Source organism: Macaca thibetana, chromosome Y, assembly GCF_024542745.1.
Source record: "Macaca thibetana thibetana isolate TM-01 chromosome Y, ASM2454274v1, whole genome shotgun sequence".
NCBI classification, from domain to species: domain Eukaryota; kingdom Metazoa; phylum Chordata; class Mammalia; order Primates; family Cercopithecidae; genus Macaca; species Macaca thibetana.
Genome location: NC_065599.1, coordinates 5,838,630 through 5,862,825, shown reverse-complemented (window position 1 = coordinate 5,862,825; position 24,196 = coordinate 5,838,630). Strand labels below are relative to the sequence as shown.

The following is a 24,196-nucleotide window of genomic DNA, read 5'->3' as shown; positions in this document are numbered from 1 at the left end:
ACCACAATGAGATACTATCTCACACCAGTTAGAATGGTGATCATTAAATAGTCAGGAAACAACAGGTGCTGGAAAGGCTGTAGAGAACTAGGAACATTTTTACACTGTTGGTGGGACTGTAAACAAGTTCAACCATTGTGGAAGTCAGTTTGGCGATTCCTCAAGGATCTAGAACTAGAAATACCATTTGACCCAGCCATCCCGTTACTGGGCATATACTCAGAGGATTATAAACCATGAGGCTATAAAGACACATGCACACCTATGTTTATTGCAGCACTATTCACAATAGCAAAGATTTGGAATCAACCCAAATGTCCATCAGTGACAGACTGGATTAAGAAAATGTGGCACATATACACCATGGAATACTATGCAGCCATCAAAAAGGATGAGTTTGTGTCCTTTGTAGGGACATGGATGCAGCTGGAAACCATCATTCTCAGCAAACTATCGCAAGAACGGAAAACCGAATACCACATGTTCTCACTCATAGGTGGGAATTGAATAATGAGATCACCTGGACACAGGAAGGGAAGCATCACACACTGGGTCCTATTATGGGGAGCGGGTGTGGGTAGGGATAGCATTAGGAGATATACCTAATGTAAATGATGAGTTAATGGATGCAGCACACCAACATGGCACATGTATATATTTGTTACAAACCTGCACGTTGTGCACATGTACCCCAGAACTTAAAGTATAAATAAATAAATAAATATATATATATATATATATATATATGAAAAGAAAAGAAAATATAGTTGTACGACTTACGCTTCCTAATTTCCAAACTGGCTACAAAATGACAATAATAAAAACAGTGTGATACTGGTGTAAGGACAGGGTTATAGGTGAATACAGTAACAATCAGAGTCTAGAAACGAGCTCTGACATCTGTGATGAGCTGATTTTCACAAAGATGAGAAAACCATTTGATGCAGGAAAGAGTAGCCTTAAACAAAACAAAGCAAAGAGTATCCAGAAACAAACAAATATCAACAACCAAAGTATAAAGTTGGATCCTACCAAATTAATTTAAGATGGTTCAAAGTTATAAATGCAAGAGCTAAAATTATGGAATTTTTAGAGAAATAAATCATCGTAAATCATCATGTACTAGGATTAGCCAGTGGCTTCTAACATGTGACATCAAAACGTACAAATGCAAAATAAAAACTGGGTATGTTGAATTAAAAACTTTTACAGAGCAATGGATACCATGAAGAAAATAAAAATGAAAGTCAGAGAATAAGAGAAAGTATTTGCAAACTATGTCTACCAAGGGATTTATATCAGAATGTATAAGGAAACCTTAAGTGTCAATAGAAAAAGACCAACTCAAATATTAAAAAGGTAAAAGATTTGAATAGGCATTTTCCCAAAGAAGATATGTAAATGACCAATAATCACCTAAAATGATGCTTGATGTCATTAACGTACAAGGAAATGCACATCAAAACTACAATATACATACAATTATGATTTTGTCAATTAAAATAACGATTATTAAATGTAAAGCTACAATAAGATACACTCAGTGAAATGGTTAATCCAACAGAGTGGTAAAAACAAGTATGGTGAAGATGTTGAGAAATTAGAATCCTTATATGTTGCTAGTAGGCATATAATGTTGTGCCGCTGCTGTGGAAAACGTCTGTCAGTGCTTCAAACAAATTAAACATCAAATTACTACATGATCCAGCAATTCCAAACAATTCAAAATAGATACTCAAATACTTGCACATGAATGTTCAAAGCACCACTATATAAAATAACCAACAAGTGGAAACAACTCAATTGTTGATGGAAAAGTAAACAAAATGTAAATCCAATCAATGGAATATTAGAGCTGCAAAGTAAATGAAGTCCAGTTGTTCCGTGGTATGCAGGGAGATTGGTTCCAGGAACCCCCGTGCACGAGATACCAAAATATATGTTTGCTCATGTACCTGATACAAATGTGTAGACTGGGTAACATGGCGAAAACCTGTGTCTACCAAAAAGGTACAAAAATTAGCCTGCCATTATCCTGAGCTTGTAGTCCAAGCCACACGGTGAGGCGGAAGGATTGCTCGAGCATCAGAAACAGAGGTGGCAGTGAGCCAAGAATGTATCATCGCACTCATCATAGGTGACAGGGTCAGGCCCTGTCCTTCCCATCCCCCGACAAAAACGTGTAGTATTTGCACATAACCTATGCGCCTCCTCCTGTGTGTGTGTGTGTATATATATAAATACAATTTTTTTTTCTTATGACGGAGTCTCGCTCTGCCGCCCAGGCTGGAGTGCAGCGACGGGATCTCGGTTCACCGCAAGCTCCGCCTCCCCTCACTGCAAGCTCCGCCTCCCCGGTTCACGCAGTTCTCCTGCCTCAGCCTCCCGAGTAGCTGGGACTACAGGTGCCTCCCGCCACGCCCGGCTAATTTTTTTTTTTTTTTTTTTTTTTTTTTTTTTTTTTGTATTTTTAGAAGAGACGGGGTTTCACCGTGTTAGCGAGGATGGTCTTGATCTCCTGACCTCGTGATCCGCCCGCCTCGTTCTCCGAAAGTGCTGGGATTACAGGCGTGAGCCACCGCGTCCGGCCCCTCCTGTACATTTTAAATCACTTATATATTACTTATAATATCTAATACAAAGCACATGCTATGTAAGTAGTTGCTATATTGCTTAGGGGATAAGGACAAGAAAAAAGTCTGTACATATTTAGCGCAGATACAACCATTCATTTATTTTTCCCGAATATTTTTGATCTGTGGTTGGTTGAATCTACAGATATCTAGGGATTCAGAACCCACTAATAAGAAGGGCTAACTGTAGTGATGTTATACTACGACCTTGGAAACAAAACTGTTATTTTAAGCAAAAGAAGCTAGCCACTAGCCACAAATACCACTCACATCAGGATTACATATATATATATATGAAAAATTAGTAAGTTGTACATTTAAAAACAAGGCAATGCATAGTATATGAATTACCTGATCTCCCAAGTTTTGGTGACTGGGAGTAATTGCATCTAAAAGAAGCAGGTGATATTTTTCAGGGAATTCCCCCTCGTCTCCACTGCCAACCGTTCATATCAAGGAAAATAAGTGGACTTAACAAACGTAAAAATGAAAGGAAGAAATGGATAGCGGAGAAAGTGGAGTCCATTTAACATGTACTAGGTGAAAACTGCTGCGGAGAGTTGTTCCAGGCCCGTGTGGGTCAGCGGGGAACAGTACCTGGTCCCCCTTGCACTGGACAGGCTGGAGTCTGGGTGGGCATCGCAGCTTAAAAACTGATATTCTGAAAGCCAATGCACCCACACTTTAAAGTCATATACTTTTTATCCCTACATCATTGATGACTAGGAACAGCAGGTGACGTCCTTATAAGATTAAGCAATAAGAAAATAGACTTCATGTGTACTATCACTTGTCCTTAATTTCGTACATTCTGTAACAGAAGAATACGGTTGGAATAAAAATCGAAACCTTTCCAGCACGGTAATGAGTACCTTACCACACGGGAAACACCAGCCTGGGAACTACAAATCCCAGTTGGCCACACACAGAAGAAATACTCTCTTTCCTAGAATGCTGCATTATACTCCAATCCCGAGCAGTTCCAGAGAGCCGCGCAGCCTGCTGGGACTTGTAGTTCTTTAACAGGCGTAGGTTCTCGCGGCCACTTCGCGCTCTTTCCGCCAGAAGCCGAGACCAGGATTTAATGTTCCCCACCCTCTGGCACTCCCCAAGATAGGTTGGTAGTGTTAGGATGAGTGGATGGCGGAGGTCAACCTCCTCCGGTCACGTGGGGTACTTGGCATGTAGAGATTGGTCACCAGAGTTATAGGGCCAGGCTTTAAGCCCAAGAGCTTCCGTGATGCTACTCTGCCAGTTTTGCCGCTGAAGTCACCTCGTGCGAAGTAGGGAAAGAGGTAATACCCAGAAGAGGCAACGGCGGCGGCGCCAAGACGATTGGTGCCAAACAGGGCTGAAAGCAACTCAGCTTTGGGGTGGGTTCCGGTCCAGAGGGGTGGAGAAGAATGGCTGAGGGCGCACCCTGGTCTCAGCGGGAAGGGATGCAACCCCGAGGGCGAGCTAGGTATGAAAGCCACGAGTGACCGGCACCACGGGGACCCACGCACCAGGTGTTCCCTTTCCTGTCCCTGCCGTCACCCTACTCCTGGTACCGGTCACCACCGTCTAGGGCTTACTTGGTTCACAGGCTAGTTCTCTTCTCAAGCTGGTGACAGAAAGTATTGAGGTGCGCTACGCCAGTTGAGGTGAAACTGTTACGCAGTATGAAAGCCAGGCTTTGTAGCTGGAGCTGCGCTTTGCACCCCTAGCTACGCTGTCTCCTTTCCCTCTCAGCCACAGGACCGGATGGCAAGTGGTCGCAGCCAGTAGGTGAGACCGATTGGGCTCTGGGGCTTCAGTACTTGGCGCTACCTGCACAGCTACATCTCCAGCCAAGGATGAGAAGTGATGCCAGAGGACCTCGATCTAAATTGGGCACCATTATTGTATGACAACTTCTCTTGCAAAACCTCTCTCTCTCTCTCTCCCCCCCCCCCCCGCCCTTCCTCCTTTCCTCTCTCTCCGCTCTCTTTTCGTTTCTCCCTTCTTTGTTTCATTGCTGTTTCTCTGTGCTGTGCACGCCAGAGAAGAAACTTAAGTGCGGCGTCTTTGATCTCTCAATCCTGGAGACACAAGAACATTTTCCTTACTTTACTCAAATCGTTTCCATTAAATACCGCAAAATTAAGACGGCGTTTAAAACAGTTGAAATCCCTTTTCTTCTGGGGTTTGGTGCCTAAAGATTAGGAAAGTTTGCACAAGGAGGGCGCTGTAGCATATACAGCTTTCAGGACCCTGAAATACACAACTGCAAAGAAACGGACTAAAATGGTTCAACCCCCTTTATTTTTCTTTCATTTTAGACATGTTCAAATGTTCAACGTCCTACCTTACCACTTACTTCATTATGCATTTCAGTACTCAAAAAATCATTCCTTTGTGAAATGTTGAAATAATTTCTAATCTGTTTCATGAGCTTCAAAAAGGAGGAAAAAAGATTCAGTTTACATTTCAGCAAAATGTCTCTTTTTAAAGCGGATTTACAGTACATTTACACTTGAGCAAAGTTAGGTTTTGAAGACTTGCTTAGGGTCAGATGTATTTATTTATTTATTTATTTTTGGTCTGCGCAGGAAGATGTTACTGCTCAATTATCTTTCTCTCTCTGTCTCTCCCCTCTTCTCTCCTTGTATTCTAACAGAAAGGTTCAGAACGTGCAAAATTAAGAAAGAAACTGTTGCCTGAACTTACTGGGGGAGTCAACATTGTCACTTTGGACATGACACTTATTTTCAGTATTTGCTTCTCCCACGAGAGAACTGTAATAATAAAACATTGCAATTTAATACATAAGCTCAGTAAGTTCCTGTTTATGCTCCTTGGGATGAAACAAAAAGTCCTTCAATTAGAAACAAAGGTTTAATCAACTGGCATTTTTAATGACCATGTTAAAACTAAAGTTAATGTCCTTTGAAGAGCGGAGCTCTAGTTAACAGCTAGCTGTGAATATGCAGAATTTACTTCTATCTCTGTCTTACTTTTCTGTACTTACCTCATACTCTTTTCTTCTTTGCTCATGTTTCTGGCCATCTTTTTGCGTTGGGTTACTTTCTTTCGTTATTCAACTGAGATGGGATTGAAATACGTAGCTAATTTTTTTTTTATTATTTTTAAAAATTGTTGAATATTTTGTATATACAAATTCACTTTTTGGTTACTTGCTTATCACCTTTATTTTTTATTTCCTCTATGTCACTGACTGGGAAATAAAAATTACTTAATTTTAGCTAAACATCTGCCCCTCTTTTCCAGGATGCAGAAATAATATTTGTCTTGTTTTAAAAAAATCTTAAGTGAATTAAAAAGAAAAGTGACTCTGTCATTCTTTGGTAAGTTACAATACAAGTCAGAAACTAGAGAAGATGGGTTTTTTTAAGTTTTGTTATTCTCGTGCTGCCTTTCTGTCCCTTAAGTTTTGTCTGTTTTTGCTTAATATGTTTTGGGCTTAAGTGAATATAAATTAATATTTGTTAAATCTACTTGGTGGATTACCCTTTTATTAATGGATAGCATCCTTTGTCTCTTTAAAAATATTATGTCTTAAGGTTTATTTTGTGTAATATTAGCGTAATTGTCTTAGTTCTCTTTTGCTTATTATTTTGATGAAATATCTTTTTCTCTTACCACTTATGGTCAAGTGTATAATAAAGTAGTTTGAATTGGTTTATTGTTTATGATAAACTAGTTTGAATCTTAGATTCAGTGGTGTACAGAAACTTTGCTCCTTTATAGTTTTGCACTCTGCCTTCTGATTGTCACATGTTACATCTTTATACCGTGTGTGTCAATATCATTTTGTTTTATAAATTTCTTTTTTAAATCATATACAAAAAAACTTACAATCCCCAAGTTTAATAATGCTGACTTTTATATTTACCTACATATTTATCTCTACCACTGTTCTTTATTTCTCTATATATGTTTGAATTATTGCCTATTGTCCTTTTATTTCTGACTACAGGGCCCTCTTTTGCATTGTTTTTGTAGGGCAGATTTATTAGTAGTATCTTCTTTCAGCTTTTGTGTATCTGGGAATATTTCAGTTTCTCTTTTATTTTGAAGGATAGTGTTTGAGTTTTTCCTACTTGACAGATCCTGGAGCTTCTTGGATGTGCAAATTAATGATTTTCATCAAATGTGAATTTGGTTTTGGCTATTCTGCAGATATCCTTTCCCACCCCTTTCTTTGCCTCCTCTTCCTGTTGTATGTAGTAGGCATGTCTCTGTATGTTGGAGAGTATCAAAGGTCTTTTAAGCTCTGTTGATTTTTATTTATCCTTTGTTTTCTGTTCCTCAGACTGTATAATTTCAGTTGACTTAGCTTCCAGTTTGTTGATTCTTCTGCCTGCTCAAATCTGGTGTTGAGCCCATCTAGTAAAATGTTCATTTTGTTGTACTTTTCAGCTTGGGAATTTAATTTGGTTGCTTATGTATTATTTTGTTCACTTACTGTTTTCCTGATTTTCTTTAGCTCTTTGTTCATGGTTTCCCACTTAGCTCTTTGAATATATTTATGACCGTTGGTTTATAAACCATTAATAAGTCTAAAACCTGGGCTGCCTCCAGTATGATTTCTTTTAATTTTTTTTTTTTATTTCTGTACGTTGCCCATACTTTCCTGTTTTGTTTTTTGTTGTTGTTGTTGTTGTTGTTGTTGTTTTGCATGACTTATAATTTTTTTTTGAAACCAAAGGCTTTGAGTATTACCATATGGTAACTGTCAAATAAATTCAGATTTAGACATTAAAGAAATTGTTCTACTAAAGAGAACACTGAATTCAGGAAGCTTAAACATCTTAAAATCAACCAAATATTTTTCTTTCATAGGGAGGGATAAGCAGGATTAGTAGAAATTTAAGGACAAATTCAACAAGCAAATAGGGAGAACAGAGAGCAGGAAATGTATCTCACATGATAAACCAGTTCTTCAGATGAACTGTTAAAGAGAGTCTGTGCTCTATTTTAGTGCATGACCAATGGTAAGACAAAATTTGAGGTCTGTAGATGAGAGAAAAGCCTGAATATTCTTAGGTCAAAAGAAAGCATAGATACCCTTTGGCCCTGTCTTGAAGTGGCATTGGAGAATACTTGGTCATAACACTGGAAATCAGATTCTGTCTGCTCACCAGGGTTTGTGGTTCCTGGGTTTTTTTTTTTTTTTTTTTTTTTTTTTTTTAGTGAATTTTGGGGTTTGTTTAGTGACCAGACTACTTTTGTGAAGACTGTTTGTTATGTGTGTGTTTCAGAAGTCTCTACATTAGTTTGTGGTCAGCTAGTGAGTTAAATTTTATGAAAAGCCTGGAACAAACAAAAACAGCAGTAAAAACTTCCAGTCTTTGTAGATTGGCTGCCTTCAGCCAGTTGATTGGCTGGGCAATTTAAAACTTATCTTAAGTACCACAGTTGGCCCTTTGTGTCTGTGAGTTTCACTTTTGTAGATTCAACCAACTGTGGATTGAAAATATTTGCAAAATTAAAAATAGATGGTTTCATTTGTACCGAACACGTACACTTTTACACTTTTTTCTTGTAATTTCTCTTAAACCATACAGCATAACAGCTCTTTACATAGCATTTACATGGTATTAGGTATTCTGAGTACTCGAGAGTTAAAGTATATGGGAGGCTGTGGGTAGTTAATCCTGAGTACTCGAGAGTTAAAGTATATGGGAGGCTGTGGGTAGTTATTCTGAGTACTCGTGAGTTAAAGTATATGGGAGGCTGTGGGTAAAGTATATGGGAGGCTGTGGAAATACTATAACATTTTATATAAGGGAATTGAGTGTTCTTAGATTTTGATATTTGCAGGTGGTGTGGGATGGGGGTCTGCCTGGAACCAAGGAATTCCCCAAAGGAGGATGGTGCCTTGTGTGCATCCTGACGGTCAGCCAGAGGAGAAAACATAGGGTTTTCTAAGTGTGCATCCTGCTTTGTACATACATGTATCCTTGTAGGTCCCATGGTATTTTTCAATCCTTTATAAAACCTTAACTTTTTTTGTGTATTTATTTTCCAGCCTCTTAATTGAAGGGGTGGCCTGCGCCTCCACACCTGTGGGTGTTTCTCGTTAGGTGGAACGAGAGACTTGAGAAAAGAAATGAGACACAGAGACAAAGTATAGAGAAAGAAAAAGTGGGCCCAGGGGACTGGTGCTTAGCATACAGAGGACCCACGCCGGCACCGGTCTCTGAGTTCCCTTAGTATTTATTGATAATTATCTTTACCATCTTAGAAAAAGGGAAGTGACAGGATAATAGGATCATCGTAGGGAGAAGGTCAGCAGTAAGACATATAAATAAAGATCTCTGTGACATGAATAAGTTTAAGGAAAGGTGCTGTGCCCTGATATCAAACATCTTCATAAACCTTTTTAGTGCATAAAGAGCAGCATTGCGCTAGCAAGTCCCACCTTTCGCCCTAAGGCGGTTTTCTCCTTTCTCAGTAAACAGAACATACAATCGGGTTTTATACTGAGATGTTCCATTGCCCAGGGACGGGCAGGAGACAGATGCTTTTCTCTATCTCAACTGCCAAGAGGCCTTCTTTCCTCTATACTAGACCTCCTTAGCACAGACCCTTCACGGGTGTCAGGCTGGGGGACGATCAGGTCTTTCTCTTCCCACGAGGCCATATTTCAGACCATCACATGGGGAGAAACCTTGGACAATACCTAGCTTTTCTAGGCAGAGGTCCCTGCAAACTTTGGCAGTGTACGTGTCCCTGGGTACTTGAAATTAAGAGAATGGTGATGACTTTTAACCAGCAAGCTGCCTTCAGGCACTTGTTTAACAAAGCACATCCTGCACAGCTCAAAATCCATTAAACCTTGAGTCACCACAGCACATGTCTCTTGCAAGGACAAGGTTGGGGATAGGGTCACAGATTAACAGCATCTCAAATACAGAACAAAATGGAGTCTCTTATGTCTACTTCTTTCTATATAGACACAGTAACAGTCTGATCTCTCTCTCTTTTCCCCACACTTACTTTCCCTTCAGGCTTTTTAGCCTACGTACTACTTTTTTCCTCTGTTTACTCCTTACTTCTAGTGACTGTCTTCAATAAATCTCACCAGCAGGCCACAACAGCCCTGAGAAGTTTCTGTGGCCTTCCCCTGGGGAACCACTAGACAAGTCAACCCCACCACCGTAGCTCGGTTTTTAAGAGCAATGTTTATATTCCCTACTGTGGCACCAGCAGTTCACACCAGGAATACTAGCTGCTTTCCTAATGGTTGCCCTCAAGGTAGAGATTAGGGATGGTAGGCAGGTAAATTAAAATGCTACAGATCTCTTTCTGAAATGTATCTTCTTTTTTTTAATCAAGTATTCCCCTGGTTATTGTAAGTTCTGATTAGATTCTGGAGTTTCAAAGTACTTTATTTAGACAATTTTTGCTTATATAAAGTTAAGTTTTAACCTGATGTCTAAATTAAATCCCTTTGTCTCTTTTCTCTGTCTCTTCCCAGTTCTTTTTTCCTTGATCTTAATGTGATGTACAAAGTAACTTTTAGATGCTATAGTATCTGTGACCGCATTTAGACATATAAAGTATTATATAAATTTAATATACTGTTCAAAGCAGTGCATGTGAACTGTGTTAAAATTTTACCAGGTAGTATATTCAAAAGAAAAAAAGATGTTAGTTGACCTCAGTATCCACTCAGACCCTGAGATTATGTTTTTATGATTCAGCCCATTTCCTAGTTGTATTTATGTTTTCCTAGTTGAATTTATGAACTGTGAGTTTTATGAGTTGATGATGAGTTGATGGGACAGATTTATAAAATATCCCGTGTTGTCTCTCTGTGCCACCAAGATAATTTTGTTAATCTTCATTGCCTTGGATTTTTTTTAGAAAGTAACAATTCCAAAATGGCCTTCAATGATCCTCACTGCAGTACACTACTCCCCCTTTAATATGTCATGATAATATTTGCTAGAGAAGATGATACATTTTGTGTTCTCACACAAGGCAGTATTGTTTGGTGGAGAGCTGATTCTAGAAGTTGTGCTATTAGTTTGGAAGAGAGTTTCTCTTTTAAGAATTGAAGTGTGAACCACATTAAAGGCAATAACATATATGTGGTGGACAGAATAATATGCCCCAACTGGTCAAATAATATTTATGTCCTGATCTCTGGTACCTGTGAATATGTTGCCCTGCTTGGCAAAGCTTGATTTGCACATGTCACAAAGTAGGATCCTGAGATAGGAAGATTATCTTGGATTACATTGGACGAGTGTAATCAATCACAGTTCTTTTACGAGGAGGGCAGGAAGATCAGTCAGAAAAAGAGGTGTCCCAGGAATATATGTTTTATTTGTTTTTAAAATATTTTAAAATAAGAAAGAAGATTAAAAGGAGAATTTATAGCTCCCACTGCCCCCACCAAAAAAAGTAAGGAGATGTCAGAGAGACACAGAAAAAGAGAGAAAAGAGAGAGAGTGAGAGAGAGGTCTGAGGATGTTTTGCTGTTGATTTTAAAGATGGAGGCAGGAATATAAACCAAATAATGGAGACAACCTCTGTAAACTGAAAAAGACAAAACAGATTATCCTCTGTGAAATAATAAATATATTTGGTCCTTGCCCCCTTTTCCTAACATACAGCTCCTAAAACCCTTGTTGTTGGGACGCTAAGATAATTTTTTCTTCTAATATGTAGTCTTTGACCTCCAGTTCCTGACACAGAGCTCTTATGACCTTCCTAATTTCATGAGTAATAGGAGCATTTGACAAATAGCTCCTAAATCCCTTGGAATTTCCTGGTGATAGGAGAATCTTTTTCTAATGAAGTGACTGTTGGTGTGTTCTTAGCCCCAGAATGGGAGCCGGTTGCCAGAGAAACTAACCTTGTGATTAGAAGATTGGGACTTTCAGTCTTATCCCAAACTCTTCAGGGACGGCACCAGGGGCTGAAGGTTTAGTTGATCACCAGCCACCAGTAATGTAGTCAGTTATGCCCATGCACTGAAGCCTCGTAAAAACCTAGTGAATGAGGTAACTTCCAGATAGCTTGATGTGTGAAGGGTCCAAGAGGTTCCTGGAACAGGGAAGCCTCATGCTCCTTCCCACATACTTCACTATTTGCATCTCTTCTGTCTAGCTCTTCATTTGTATCCTTTGTAATATTCATTATAATAACCCTGTAAGTGTAAGCGTTTCTCTAACTTCTGTGAGCAACTCTAGCAAATTAATTGAACCTAAGGCGGAGGTTGAGGGCAGCATAGTTTACAAAATGAGCCCTGTGGCTGACATCTGAAATGGGGGCAGTCTAGTGGGACTGACGTCTTAAATTGTAGAGATTTTCATTCTTTCTAGGTTACTAGTGACCAGAATTAAATTGAATCCTAGGCTGCCCATTTGTTGTCTGCTGAAGAATTGCTAAGAATGGAGAGAAATCCTCACATATTGGTGACCAGAGATGAAATATTCTGTATTGAGAGTTTAGAAGAGCACACTTAGAAGAGATTTAGTGTTTTGTTTTTCCTATCAGTCTTGCAATAGTGTCAACATATGTTAAAATGATCTGTGTAAAAATAAAAGGCTTGATGTCTCTTAACTTATTATTATTGGTTTAATTGGAGCTGGGGAAGTGTAGCTTCATAAAATTGTGACCAAGTAGTTCCATTTAGGTAATCTATAAAAGTAGAGAACCATTGGAAATCTAGAAATGTATGACTTGACGATGCTAATTGAGTGACCCAGTTGTTGGCCTTTTTCCAAAACAGGTAAAGCAAAAGCATATTTCACCATCTTTGGGCATTACAGTCTTTGGTTTTGGATTTCCTGATTCTTTTGCTGCCAAGGTTAGCATTTAGATTCATAGAGATATCTCCACTTGCAAATAATCACAGTGTTAGACTTTTAGAACTAGTTGTAACCCCTTTCAGTTTTGTAGATAAAATAATCATAAGTATTAAGTGTAAATACAATGCAGTTGTGCATGCTTTAAAAGACAAACAATATACGTGATCTAAGATAGAGGATTACTTTATGAGAACCTACTAGTAGTATAGAAATTATGAAACTAAACATAACTATAATAATTTACCCTTTCTTAAACTCTTTTACTAATTCTAGACTTCTTTTGGTTTCCTCATTCCTAAATTTAGCAATGACTATTTCTCTTCTACTTTACCTGTGAGTAGTTCTGTGTATTCGTTTGTGTACCACAGCAATCACTGCAGGTACTTTCGCTGTTAGAGGTGGTACTTGTACTAACTCCTAGGATGTTACTTTGTTGGAGTTTTATATTCTCCATCAGAACTCCATGTTTACTCTGCTCTTGAAAGACCATACTCTTTGGAATGTTGTAGTTATTGATAATCATTTATTCTTATGTTTCCATGTCTTTGATTCATATCCCTGGACAAACTGTAATTGGCTTATCCTGAGATTATCTGTTTATCATACCTGCCTATAAGTTATTTCTCTAGATTAAATGAAAAAGTAGATTAAATGCTGTTACAACTGGCTTCATGACAGTGAGCCAAACAATGAAGGACAAGGGAAAATGCTTTATATGAATTCTCTGTCACCACTCATTTGCATTAATTGATATACCAAGCACTTAGCAATTTGAGACCTATATCTTACGTATAGTTGGCTAAGAAGAAAGTGAAACTTTTCACATTTCCCTGGATTTGCCTAACAATAGGTGCCAACATCTGGACTTCACTAGACGATGTCTTTCCTTTGATTCTTTATATATCCCTGCTGTACTTAGGTAGCACTTCTCAAACTTTTTGGCCTAGGATACTTTTAGTTAAAAATTATTGTCTGAGTGCAGTGGCTCATGCCTGTAATCTGGGCACTTTGGGAGACTGAGGCAGGTGGATCATTAGGTCAGGAGATTGAGACCATCCCATCTAACGTGGTGAAACCCCGTCTCTACTAAAAAATACAAAAAATTAGCCAGGAGTGGTGGCGGGCACCTGTAGTCCCAGCTACTTGGGAGGCTGAGACAGGAGAATGGCGTGAACCTGGGAAGTGGAGCTTGCAGTGAGCCAAGATTGCCCAACTACACTGCAGCCTGGGCGACATATATTATATATTATATATTATATATTATATATACATATACATATACATATATTATATATATATATATATATATTATATATATACATATACATATACATATACATATACATATATTATGTACTATTATTATAAAAACATGTATGTTTATTGAGACACTATTCACAATAGCAAAGACGTGGACCTAACCCACATGCCCATCAATGACAGACTGGATAAAGAAAACGTAACACATAGCCACTATGGAATACTATGCAGCCATAAAAAAGGGATGACTTCATGTCCTTTGCAGGGACATGGATGAAGTTGGAAAGCATCATTCTCAGCAAACTAACACAAGAACAGAAAACCGAACACTGCATGTTTTCACTCATAGGTGAAAGTTGAAGAATGAGAACACATGGATACAGAGAGGGAAACATCACACACCAGGGCCTTTCAGGGGTGTGATCCTAGGGGAGGGATAACATTAGGAGAAATACCTAATGTAGATGATGGGTTGATGGGTGCAGCAAACTACCATGGCATGTGTATACCTATGTGTACACATGTATAAACCTGCACGTTCTGCACAAGTACCCCAGAACATAAACTATAATAATAAAAAAAGAAGTATGAAGGATCAGAAATTGTATTTGCAAATTAATAAGATTGCCATAGTTTGTGGATATTGACAGAGCTATTGAAACAATACTTTTTTTTTTTTTTTTCTTGTGATGGAGTCTCGCTCTGTCGCTGGCAAATACAGGTGCAGAATGGGGATGGGGACCCAGCTACCTGTTTTCCCCTGTGACTGACCTAGTTCTGGATCACAAGGATACTGACCACAAAGTCTCCCTATGATGGGCCACCCTTTGATGGCCCACACAAGCAAGAGAGGAGAACATAATGGAACTCTGAAAGGTTTATAGATAATCTCATCCCATTAGCATCTCACATTTCTGAACAAACCATGTACTGTGAGTAGGGGATGACTGAATGGAAGTCAAAGTTATAGTTACTAGAAATCCAGACTGTGGCCGTAGAAAAACCTACGCACAAGGGAAGTAAAATATTAACCCCTCCAGGCTGGAGGGCAGTGGCGCGATCTCGGCTCACTGCAAGCTCTGCGTCTGGGGTTCATGCTATTTTCCTGCCTCAGACTACTGAGTAGCTCGGAGTACAGGCACCCACCACCAGGCCTAGATAATATTTTTTGGTATTTTTTAATAGAGTTGGAGTTTTACTCTGTTAGCCAGGATGGTCTCCATCTCCTGACCTCGTGATCCGCCCACCTCAGCCTCCTAAGTACTGAGATTACAGGCGTAAGCCACTTCGTCCAGCTGAAACAATAGTTTTTCACAATGGCATCTACCACTGTGTCCACATTTGCACCTCTGTCCTGAACCTCAATTTCCTATAAGTTGATGTGTTGAGAACCAGACAATATTTACAAAATAGAAGACAAATCATGAGCTTACAGAACCTGAAACTTTTTATACTGTGCAGTGTGGTAGACAGAATACTGACTGCCCAAAGACGACCATGTTTTAAGTCCTGAAACCTGTGAATTATCATATTGGGAAAAGGTGCTATTTTAGATGTTGTTTAAAGTTAGGATTTTGAGAGAGGAAAATTATGTAGGGCTATCTGGCTGCGCCCAATGAAATCACAAGAATCTTTTTAACTGAAAAAAGAAGGCAGAAGAGTCAACCAGAGAGATGGCGTTATGCATAGCACTGGACTTGTCATTACTAGTTTTGAAGATAGAGGAATCAGAGATCTAAGAAATGCAGGCAGCCTCTAATATTTAAAAATCTAATTTTCTAATATTGTTAGTCTGTGGGAGAGGCTAGGGCACATATGCTCCCGTAGAGTCTCCAGAAGAAATGTAAGGTAATGAGATAAGCTGCTAAACTTATTGTAATCTTTTTTTAAATTAATTTATTATTATGATTATACTTTAAGTTCTAGGATACATGTGCATAACGTGCAGGTTTGTTACATATGTATACTTGTGCCATGTTGGTGTGCTGCACCCATCAAATCGTCAGCACCCATCAGCTCGTCGTTTACATCAGGTATAACTCCCAATGCATCCCTCCCCCTTCCCCGCTCCCCATGATAGGCCCCGATGTGTGACGTCCCCCTTCCCGAGTCCAAGTGATCTCATTGTTCAGTTCCCACCAATGAGTGAGAACATGCGGTGTTTGGTTTTCTGTACTTGTGATAGTTTGCTAAGAATGATGGTTTCCAGCTGCATCCATGTGCCTACAAAGGACACAAACTCATCCTTTTTTATGGCTGCATAGTATTCCATGGTGTATATGTGCCACATTTTCTTAATCCAGTCTGTCACTGATGGACATTTGGGTTGATTCCAAGTCTTTGCTATTGTGAATAGTGCCGCAATAAGCACGTGTGCATGTGTCTTTATAACAGCATGATTTATAATCCTTTGGGTATATACCCAGTAATGGGATGGCTGGATCATATGGTACATCTAGTTCTAGATCCTTGAGGAATCACCATACTGTTTTCCATAATGGTTGAACTAGTTTACAATCCCACCAACAGTGTGAAAGTGTTCCTATTTCTCCTCATCCTCTCCAGCCCCTGTTGTTTCCTGACTTTTTAATGATCGCCATTCTAACTGGTGTGAGATGGTATCTCATTGTGGTTTTGATTTACATTTCTCTGATGGCCAGTGATTATGAGCATTTTTTTCATGTGTCTGTTGGCTGTATGAATGTCTTCTTTTGAGAAATGTCCGTTCATATCCTTTGCCCACTTTTTGATGGGGTTGTTTGTTTTTTTCTTGTAAATTTGTTTGAGTTCTTTGTAGGTTCTGGATATTAGCCCTTTGTCAGATGAGTAGATTACAAAAATTTTCTCCCATTCTGTAGGTTGCCTGTTCACTCTGATGGTAGTTTCTTTTGCTGTGCAGAAGCTCTTTAGTTTAATGAGATCCCATTTGTCAATTTTGGCTTTTGCTGCCGTTGCTTTTGGTGTCTTAGACATGAAGTCTTTGCCCATGCCTATGTCCTGAATGGTACTACCTAGGTTTTCTTCTAGGGTTTTTATGGTATTAGGTCTAACATTTAAGTCTCTAATCCATCTTGAATTAATTTTCGTATAAGGAGTAAGGAAAGGATCCAGTTTCAGCTTTCTACTTATGGCTAGCCAATTTTCCCAGCACCATTTATTAAATAGGGAATCCTTTCCCTATTTCTTGTTTGTGTCAGGTTTGTCAAAGATCAGATGGCTGTAGATGTGTGGTATTATTTCTGAGGGCTCTGTTCGGTTCCATTGGTCTATATCTCTGTTTTGGTACCACTACCATGCTGTTTTGGTTACTGTAGCCTTGTAGTATAGTTTGAAGTCAGGTAGCGTGATGCCTCCAGCTTTGTTCTTTTGACTTAGGATTGTCTTGGCAATGTGGTCTCTTTTTTGGTTCCATATGAACTTTAAAGCAGTTTTTTCCAATTCTGTGAAGAAACTCATTGGTAGCTTGATGGGGATGGCATTGAATCTATAGATAACCTTGGGCAGTATGGCCATTTTCACGATACTGATTCTTCCTGTCCATGAGCATGGTATGTTCTTCCATTTGTTTGTGTCCTCTTTTATTTCACTGAGCAGTGGTTTGTAGTTCTCCTTGAAGAGGTCCTTTACATCCCTTGTCAGTTGGATTCCTAGGTATTTTATTCTCTTTGAAGCAATTGTGAATGAAAGTTCATTCATGATTTGGCTCTCTGTTTGTCTGTTACTGGTGTATAAGAATGCTTGTGATTTTTGGACATTAATTTTGTATCCTGAGACTTTGCTGAAGTTGCTTATCAGCTTAAGGAGATTTTGTGCTGAGACAATGGGGTTTTCTAAATATACAATCATGTCATCTGCAAACAGGGACAATTTGACTTCTTCTTTTCCTAACTGAATACACTTGATTTCTTTCTCTTACCTGATTGCCCTAGCCAGAACTTCTAACACTATGTTGAATAGGAGTGGTGAGAGAGGGCATCCCTGTCTTGTGCCAGTTTTCAAAGGGAATGCGTCCAGTTTTTGCCCATTCAGTATGATATTGGCTGTGGGTTTGTCATAAATAGCTCTTATTATTTTGAGGTACGTTCCATCAATACCGAATTTATTGAGCGTTTTTAGCATGAGGGGCTGTTGAAGTTTGTCAAAAGCCTTTTCTGCATCTACTGAGATAATCATGTGGTTCTTGTCTTTGGTTCTGTTTATATGCTGGATTATGTTTATTGATTTGCATATGTTGAACCAGCCTTGCATCCCAGCGATGAAGCCCAGTTGATCATGGTGGATAAGCTTTTTGATGTGCTGCTGAATCTGGTTTGCCAGTATTTTATTGAGGTTTTTTGCATCGATGTTCATCAGGGATATTTGTCCAAAATTCTCTTTTTTTGTTGTGTCTCTGTCAGGCTTTGGTATCAGGATGATGTTGGCCTCATAAAATGAGTTAGGGAGGATTCTCCCTTTTTCTATTGATTGGAATAGTTTCAGAAGGAATGCTAACAGCTCCTCCTCGTACCTTTGGTAGAATTCAGCTGTGAATCCATCTGGTCCTGGACTTTTTTTCGTTGGTAGGCTATTAATTATTGCCTCAATTTCAGAGCCTGCTCTTGGTCTATTCAGGGATTCAACTTCTTCCTGGTTTAGTCTTGGAAGAGTGTAAGTGTCCAGGAAATTATCCATTTCTTCTCGATTTTCTAGTTTATTTGCATAGAGGTATTTATAGTATTCTCTGATGGTAGTTTTTATTTCTGTGGGGTCGGTGGTGATATCCCCTTTATCATTTTTTATTGCGTCTATTTGATTCTTCTCTCTTTTCTTCTTTATTAGTCTTGCTAGCGGTCTGTCAATTTTGTTGATCTTTTCAAAAAACCAACTCCTGGATTCATTGATTTGTTGGAGGGTTTTTTGTGTCTCTATCTCCTTCAGTTCTGCTCTGATCTTAGTTATTTCTTGCCTTCTGCTAGCTTTTGAATGTGTTTGCTCTTGTTTCTCCAGTTCTTTTTGATTGTGATGTTGGAGTGTCAATTTTAGATCTTTCCTGCTTTCTCTTGTGGGCATTTAGTGCTATAAATTTCCCTCTACACACTGCTTTAAATGTGTCCCAGAGATTTTGGTATGTAGTATCTTTGTTCTCATTAGTTTCAAAGAACATCTTTATTTCTGCCTTCATTTCGTTATGTACCCATAGTCATTCAGGAGAAGGTTGTTCAGTTTCCATGTAGTTGAGTGGTTTTGATTGAGTTTCTTGGTCCTGAGTTCTAGTTTGATTGCACTGTGGTCTGAGAGACAGTTTGTTATAATTTCTCTTCTTGTACATTTGCTGAGGAGTGCTTTACTTCCAATTATGTGCTCAATTTTGGAATAAGTGTGATGTGGTGCTGAGAAGAATGTATATTCTGTTGATTTGGGGTGGAGAGTTCTATAGATGTCTATTAGGTCTGCTTGCTGCAGAGACGAGTTCAATTCCTGGATACCCTTGTTAACTTTCTGTCTCGTTGATCTGTCTAATGTTGACAGTGGAGTGTTGAAGTCTCCCATTATTATTGTATGGGAGTCTAAGTCTCTTTGTAAGTCTCTAAGGACTTGCTTTATGAATCTGGGTGCTCCTGTATTGGGTGCATATATATTTAGGAAAGTTAGCTCTTCCTGTTGAATTGATCCCTTTACCATCAGGTAATGGTCCTCTTTGTCTCTTTTGTTCTTTGATGGTTTAAAGTCTGTTTTATCAGAGACTACTATTGCAACCCCTGCTTTTTTTTGTTCTCCATTTGCTTGGTAGATCTTCCTCCATCCCTTTATTTTGAGCCTATGTATGTGTCTGCATGTGAGATGGGTCTCCTGAATACAGCAGACTGATGGATCTTGACTCTTTATCCAGTTTGCCAGTCTGTGTCTTTTAATTGGAGCATTTAGTCCATTTACATTTAAGGTTAATATTGTTATGTGTGAACTTGATCCTGCCATCATTATATTAACTGGTTATTTTGCTCGTTAGTTGATGCAGTTTCTTCCTAGCCCCGATGGTCTTTACATTTTGGCATGTTTTTGCAATGGCTGGTACCGGTTGTTCCTTTCCATGTTTAATGCTTCCTTGAGGGTCTCTTGTAAGGCAGGCCTGGTAGTGACAAAATCTCTAAGTATTTGCTTATCTGTAAAGGATTTTATTTCTCCTTCACTTATGAAGCTTAGTTTGGCTGGATATGAAATTCTGGGTTGAAAATTCTTTTCTTAAAGAATGTTGAATATTGGCCCCCTCTCTCTTCTGGCTTGTAGAGTTTCTGCCGAGAGATCTGCTGTTAATCTGATGGGCGTCCCTTTGTGTGTAACCCGACCTTTCTCTCTGGCTGCCCTTAAGATTTTTTCCTTCATTTCAACTTTGGTGAATCTGGCAATTATGTGTCTTGGAGTTGCTCTTCTCGAGGAGTATCTTTGTGGCGTTCTCTGTATTTCCTGGATTTGAATGTTGGCCTGCCCTACTAGGTTGGGGAAGTTCTCCTGGATGATATCCTGAAGAGTGTTTTCCAACTTGGTTCCATTTTCTCCCTCACTTTCAGGCACCCCAATGGGACGTAGATTTGGTCTTTTTACATAATCCCATACTTCTTGCAGGCTTTGTTCATTTCTTTTTCTTTTTTCTCTTGGTTTCTCTTCTCGCTTCTTTTCGTTCATTTGATCCTCAATCGTTGATACTCTTTCTTCCAGTTGATCCAGTCAGTTACTGAAGCTTGTGCATTTGTCACGTATTTCTCGTGTCATGGTTTTCATCTCTGTCATTTCGTTTATGACCTTCTCTGCATTAAGTACTCTAGCTATCAATTCTTCCACTCTTTTTTCAAGATTTTTAGTTTCTTTGCGCTTGGTACGTAATTCCTCCTTTAGCTCTGAGAAGTTTGATGGACTGAAGCCTTCTTCTCTCATCTCGTCAAAGTCATTCTCCGTCAAGCTTTGATCCGTTGCTAGCGATGAGCTGCACTCCTTTGCACTTTAGCTCTGAGAAGTTTGATGGACTGAAGCTTTCTTCTCTCATCTCGTCAAAGTCATTCTCCGTCAAGCTTTGATCCGTTGCTAGCGATGAGCTGCACTCCTTTGCTGGGGGAGATGCACTCTTATTTTTTGAATTTCCAGCTTTTCTACCCTGCTTTTTCTCCATCTTTGTGGTTTTATCTGCCTCTGGGCTTTGATGATGGTGACGTACTGATGGGGTTTTGGTGTAGGTGTCCTTCCTGTTTGATAGTTTTCCTTCTAACAGTCAGGACCCTCAGCTGTAGGTCTGTTGGAGATTGCTTGAGGTCCACTCCAGACCCTGTTTGCCTGGGTGTCAGCAGCAGAGGCTGCAGAAGATAGAATATTGCTGAACAGCAAGTGTACCTGTCTGATTCTTGCTTTGCAGGCTTCCTCTCAGGGGTGTACTCCACCCTGTGAGGTGTGGGGTGTCAGACTGCCCCTAGTGGGGGATGTCTCCCAATTAGGCTACTCAGGGGTCAGGGACCCACTTGAGCAGGCAGTCTGTCCCTTCTCAGATCTCACCCTCCGTGTTGGGAGATCTACTGCTCTCTTCAAAGCTGTCAGACAGAGTCGTTTGCATCTGCAGAGGTTTCTGCTGCTTTTTGTTGTTGTTGTTGTTTAGCTGTGCCCTATCCCCAGAGGTGGAGTCTACAGAGACAGGCAGGTTTCTTTGAACTGCTGTGAGCTCCACCCAGTTGGAGCTTCACAGCGGCTTTGTTTAGCTACTTAAGCCTCAGCAATGGTGGCGCCCCTCCCCCAGCCTTGCTGCTGCCTTGCGGTTAGATCACAGACTGCTGTGCTAGCAATGAGGGAGGCTCCGTGGGCGTGGGACCCTCCCGGCCATGTGTGGCATATAATCTCCTGGTGTGCCCGTTTACTTAAAGCGCAGTATTGGGGTGGGAGTTACCCGATTTTCCAGGTGTTTTGTATCTCAGTTCCCCTGGCTAAGAAAAGGGATTCCCTTCCCCCTTGGGCTTCTCAGGTGAGGCGATGCCTCGCCCTGCTTCAGCTCTCGCTGGTCGGGCTGCAGCAGCTGACCAGCAGCGATTGTCCGGCACTCCCTAGTGAGATGAACCCAGTACCTCAGTTGAAACTGCAGAAATCACCGGTCTTCTGTGTCGCTCGCGCTGGAAATTGGAGACTGGAGCTGTTCCTATTCGGCCATCTTGCTCCGCGGAGATTTATTCCTGAGGTTCGTTGTCTCATACCAAGGAAATCCAGGGCTCAGACACACCAGAAATGAGGTTAAGAGTGGAGGTTTGATGGGCAAAAAAAAGAGAAAATTTTCTCTTGAAGAGAGAAGAATCCCAGAGAAAATGGGTAACCAGTTCCCTGGTGAAATGCCACTTATTGTAATCTTACACAGGTAGTAAGCAAACCTACTCTTTGCTTATAGATGTAATAGCATTTTTGTTTTTTTCTAAGGCTGCTTGGTATACAGGAATCCTTGAAAAAATACTATGGAACAAAAGTGCTCTGTATCTCTGCGCCTAAAATAGCAGAAACCATACTGGCTTCTGTTCAATTTTCCTTTGATTATATAACTTCATTGGCAATGGTATTTAATCTGACCATCATAGGCTAAGACCAGATCTGTTCAGTTTATCTCATAAGTTTAGTAGTTAAATCTCAGACATATTATACTTTTGTGACTGAGTGACTCCCATTGTAGGGATAAGTACTTCAGTGTGCATGTAATTGAGTCAATTGTCCCTTTTGGGGGCTTCAACAAATAAGCAACGATAACCTCATTGTGGAGAGCACTTCACAGTTGTTTTTAGGGTTACATAATCTACTTTGTATCCTTAAACACTTGAAGATCTGTTATAACTACATATGACATAGTAGTCATAGTGTTTTCTAATATTAATACCTGTCTTCCACCTGGGAGGCATATGTGGTGTGTCTGCAAATAACATGTTTATGATTATTGAGGTCCCCTATGCTGGACCTATGTCTGTGTTCTAGTGACCACAGGGTTACTGTGCTTTAGCATGGCTCCTTGGCTGGCTGTTAAGTGAATAATTAAAGTGAGTCTTTTTTGAAGGAGCTAACTTAGACCAATCAGTCACTTTCCCTTTCTCTATGTAACACAAGCTGGATGGCATTTGTCTCTCCGTAGAATGACTAAATAATGATTGCAGGAGTCAGGGAAGACATCCAGCGATAATTAATTGGGAAGGTTTGGGAGCTGGGACATCCATTGAATGGCAATCAAATCATCTGAGTTGACTAGCTAGGAAAGCAAATTTAGCAGGCTTACTGTCTTTGGGAGAGACACACAAGAGTGTTAGTTTTCCTTCTAACAGTCAGCACCCTCAGCTGCATGTCTGTTGGAGTTTGCCAGAGGTCCACTCCAGACCTTGTTTGCCTGGGTATCACCCGCGGAGGCTGCAGAACAGCAAATATTGTGTAAGGGCGGATGTTGCTGCCTGATCTTCCTTGGGAAGCTTTGTCTCAGGGACACATGGCTGTATGAGGTGTCAGTCAGCCCCTACTGGAGGTGTCTACCAGTTAGTCTGCTCTGGGGTCAGGGACCCACTTGAGGATGCAGTCTGTTTTTTCTCTGATCTCAAACTTGTGCTGGGAGAACCATTACTCTCTTCAAGGCTGTCAGACAGGGATGTTTAAATCTGCAGAAGTTTCTTCTGCCTTTTGTTTAGCTATTCCCTGCCCGCAGAAGTGGAGTCAATAGAGGCAGGCAGGCCTCCTTGAGCTATGGTGAGCTCCACCCAGTTTGAACTTCCCAGCCACTTTGTTTACCTACTCAAGCCTCAGCAATGGCAGACCCTCCTCCTGCCTCGCTGCTGCCTTGCAGTTCGAACTCAGACTGCTGTGCTAGCAGTAAGCGAAGTTTCATGGGTGTGGGACCCTCCGAGCCAGGCATGGGATATAATCTCCTGGTGTACAAGTTTGCTAAGGCTGTTGGAAAAGCACAGTATTAGGGTGAGAGTGTCCCAAATTTTTAGGTACCTTCTGTCACAGCTTCCCTTTGCTAGGAAAGGGAATTATCCGACCCCTTGCCCTTCCCGGATGAGGCGATGTCCCGCCCTGCCCGGTGGGCTGCACCCACTCTCTGACAAGCCCCAGTGAGATGAATCTGCTACCTCAGTTGGAAATGCGGAAATCACCTGTCTTTTGTGTCGCTCATGCTGGGCGTGTCAGACTGGATCTGTTCCTATTCGTCCATCTTCAACCTCCTAATTTTAATATCTTTATACTTTGCAGTTAGGTCACCTCTTTGTGAAATTAGAAACTACCATATTTACTTTAGATTGTTAGGAAGTAGTGTTACTTGGCTGGGCATGGTGGCTCACGCCTGTAATCCCAGCACTTTGGGAGGCTAGGCAGGCGGATCACGAGGTTAGGAGATTGAGAGCATCCTGGCTAATATGGTGAAACCCCATCTCTACTAAAAATACAAAAAATTAGCCAGGCTTGATGGCAGGCACTTGTAGTCCCAGCTAGAGGGGAGGCTGAGGTAGGAGAATGGTGTGA

At 40.3% G+C, this 24,196-nt stretch overlaps 1 protein-coding gene across 4 annotated transcripts in view; it reads left to right on the top strand.

Annotated features, from left to right (window-relative positions):
- The first annotated feature begins 3,878 nt into the window (after nucleotides 1-3,878).
- Nucleotides 3,879-24,196, top strand: part of LOC126947165 (gamma-taxilin-like) — a 40,961-nt gene continuing 20,643 nt past the window's right edge. For 2 of the 4 annotated variants that reach the window (XM_050777890.1, XM_050777893.1), the window contains exon 1: nucleotides 4,377-4,516. In XM_050777890.1, the coding sequence (XP_050633847.1) occupies nucleotides 4,469-4,516 (48 nt within the window). In that variant the 5' untranslated portion in view covers nucleotides 4,377-4,468. The other 2 variants (XM_050777891.1, XM_050777892.1) reach the window with 2 other exon arrangements.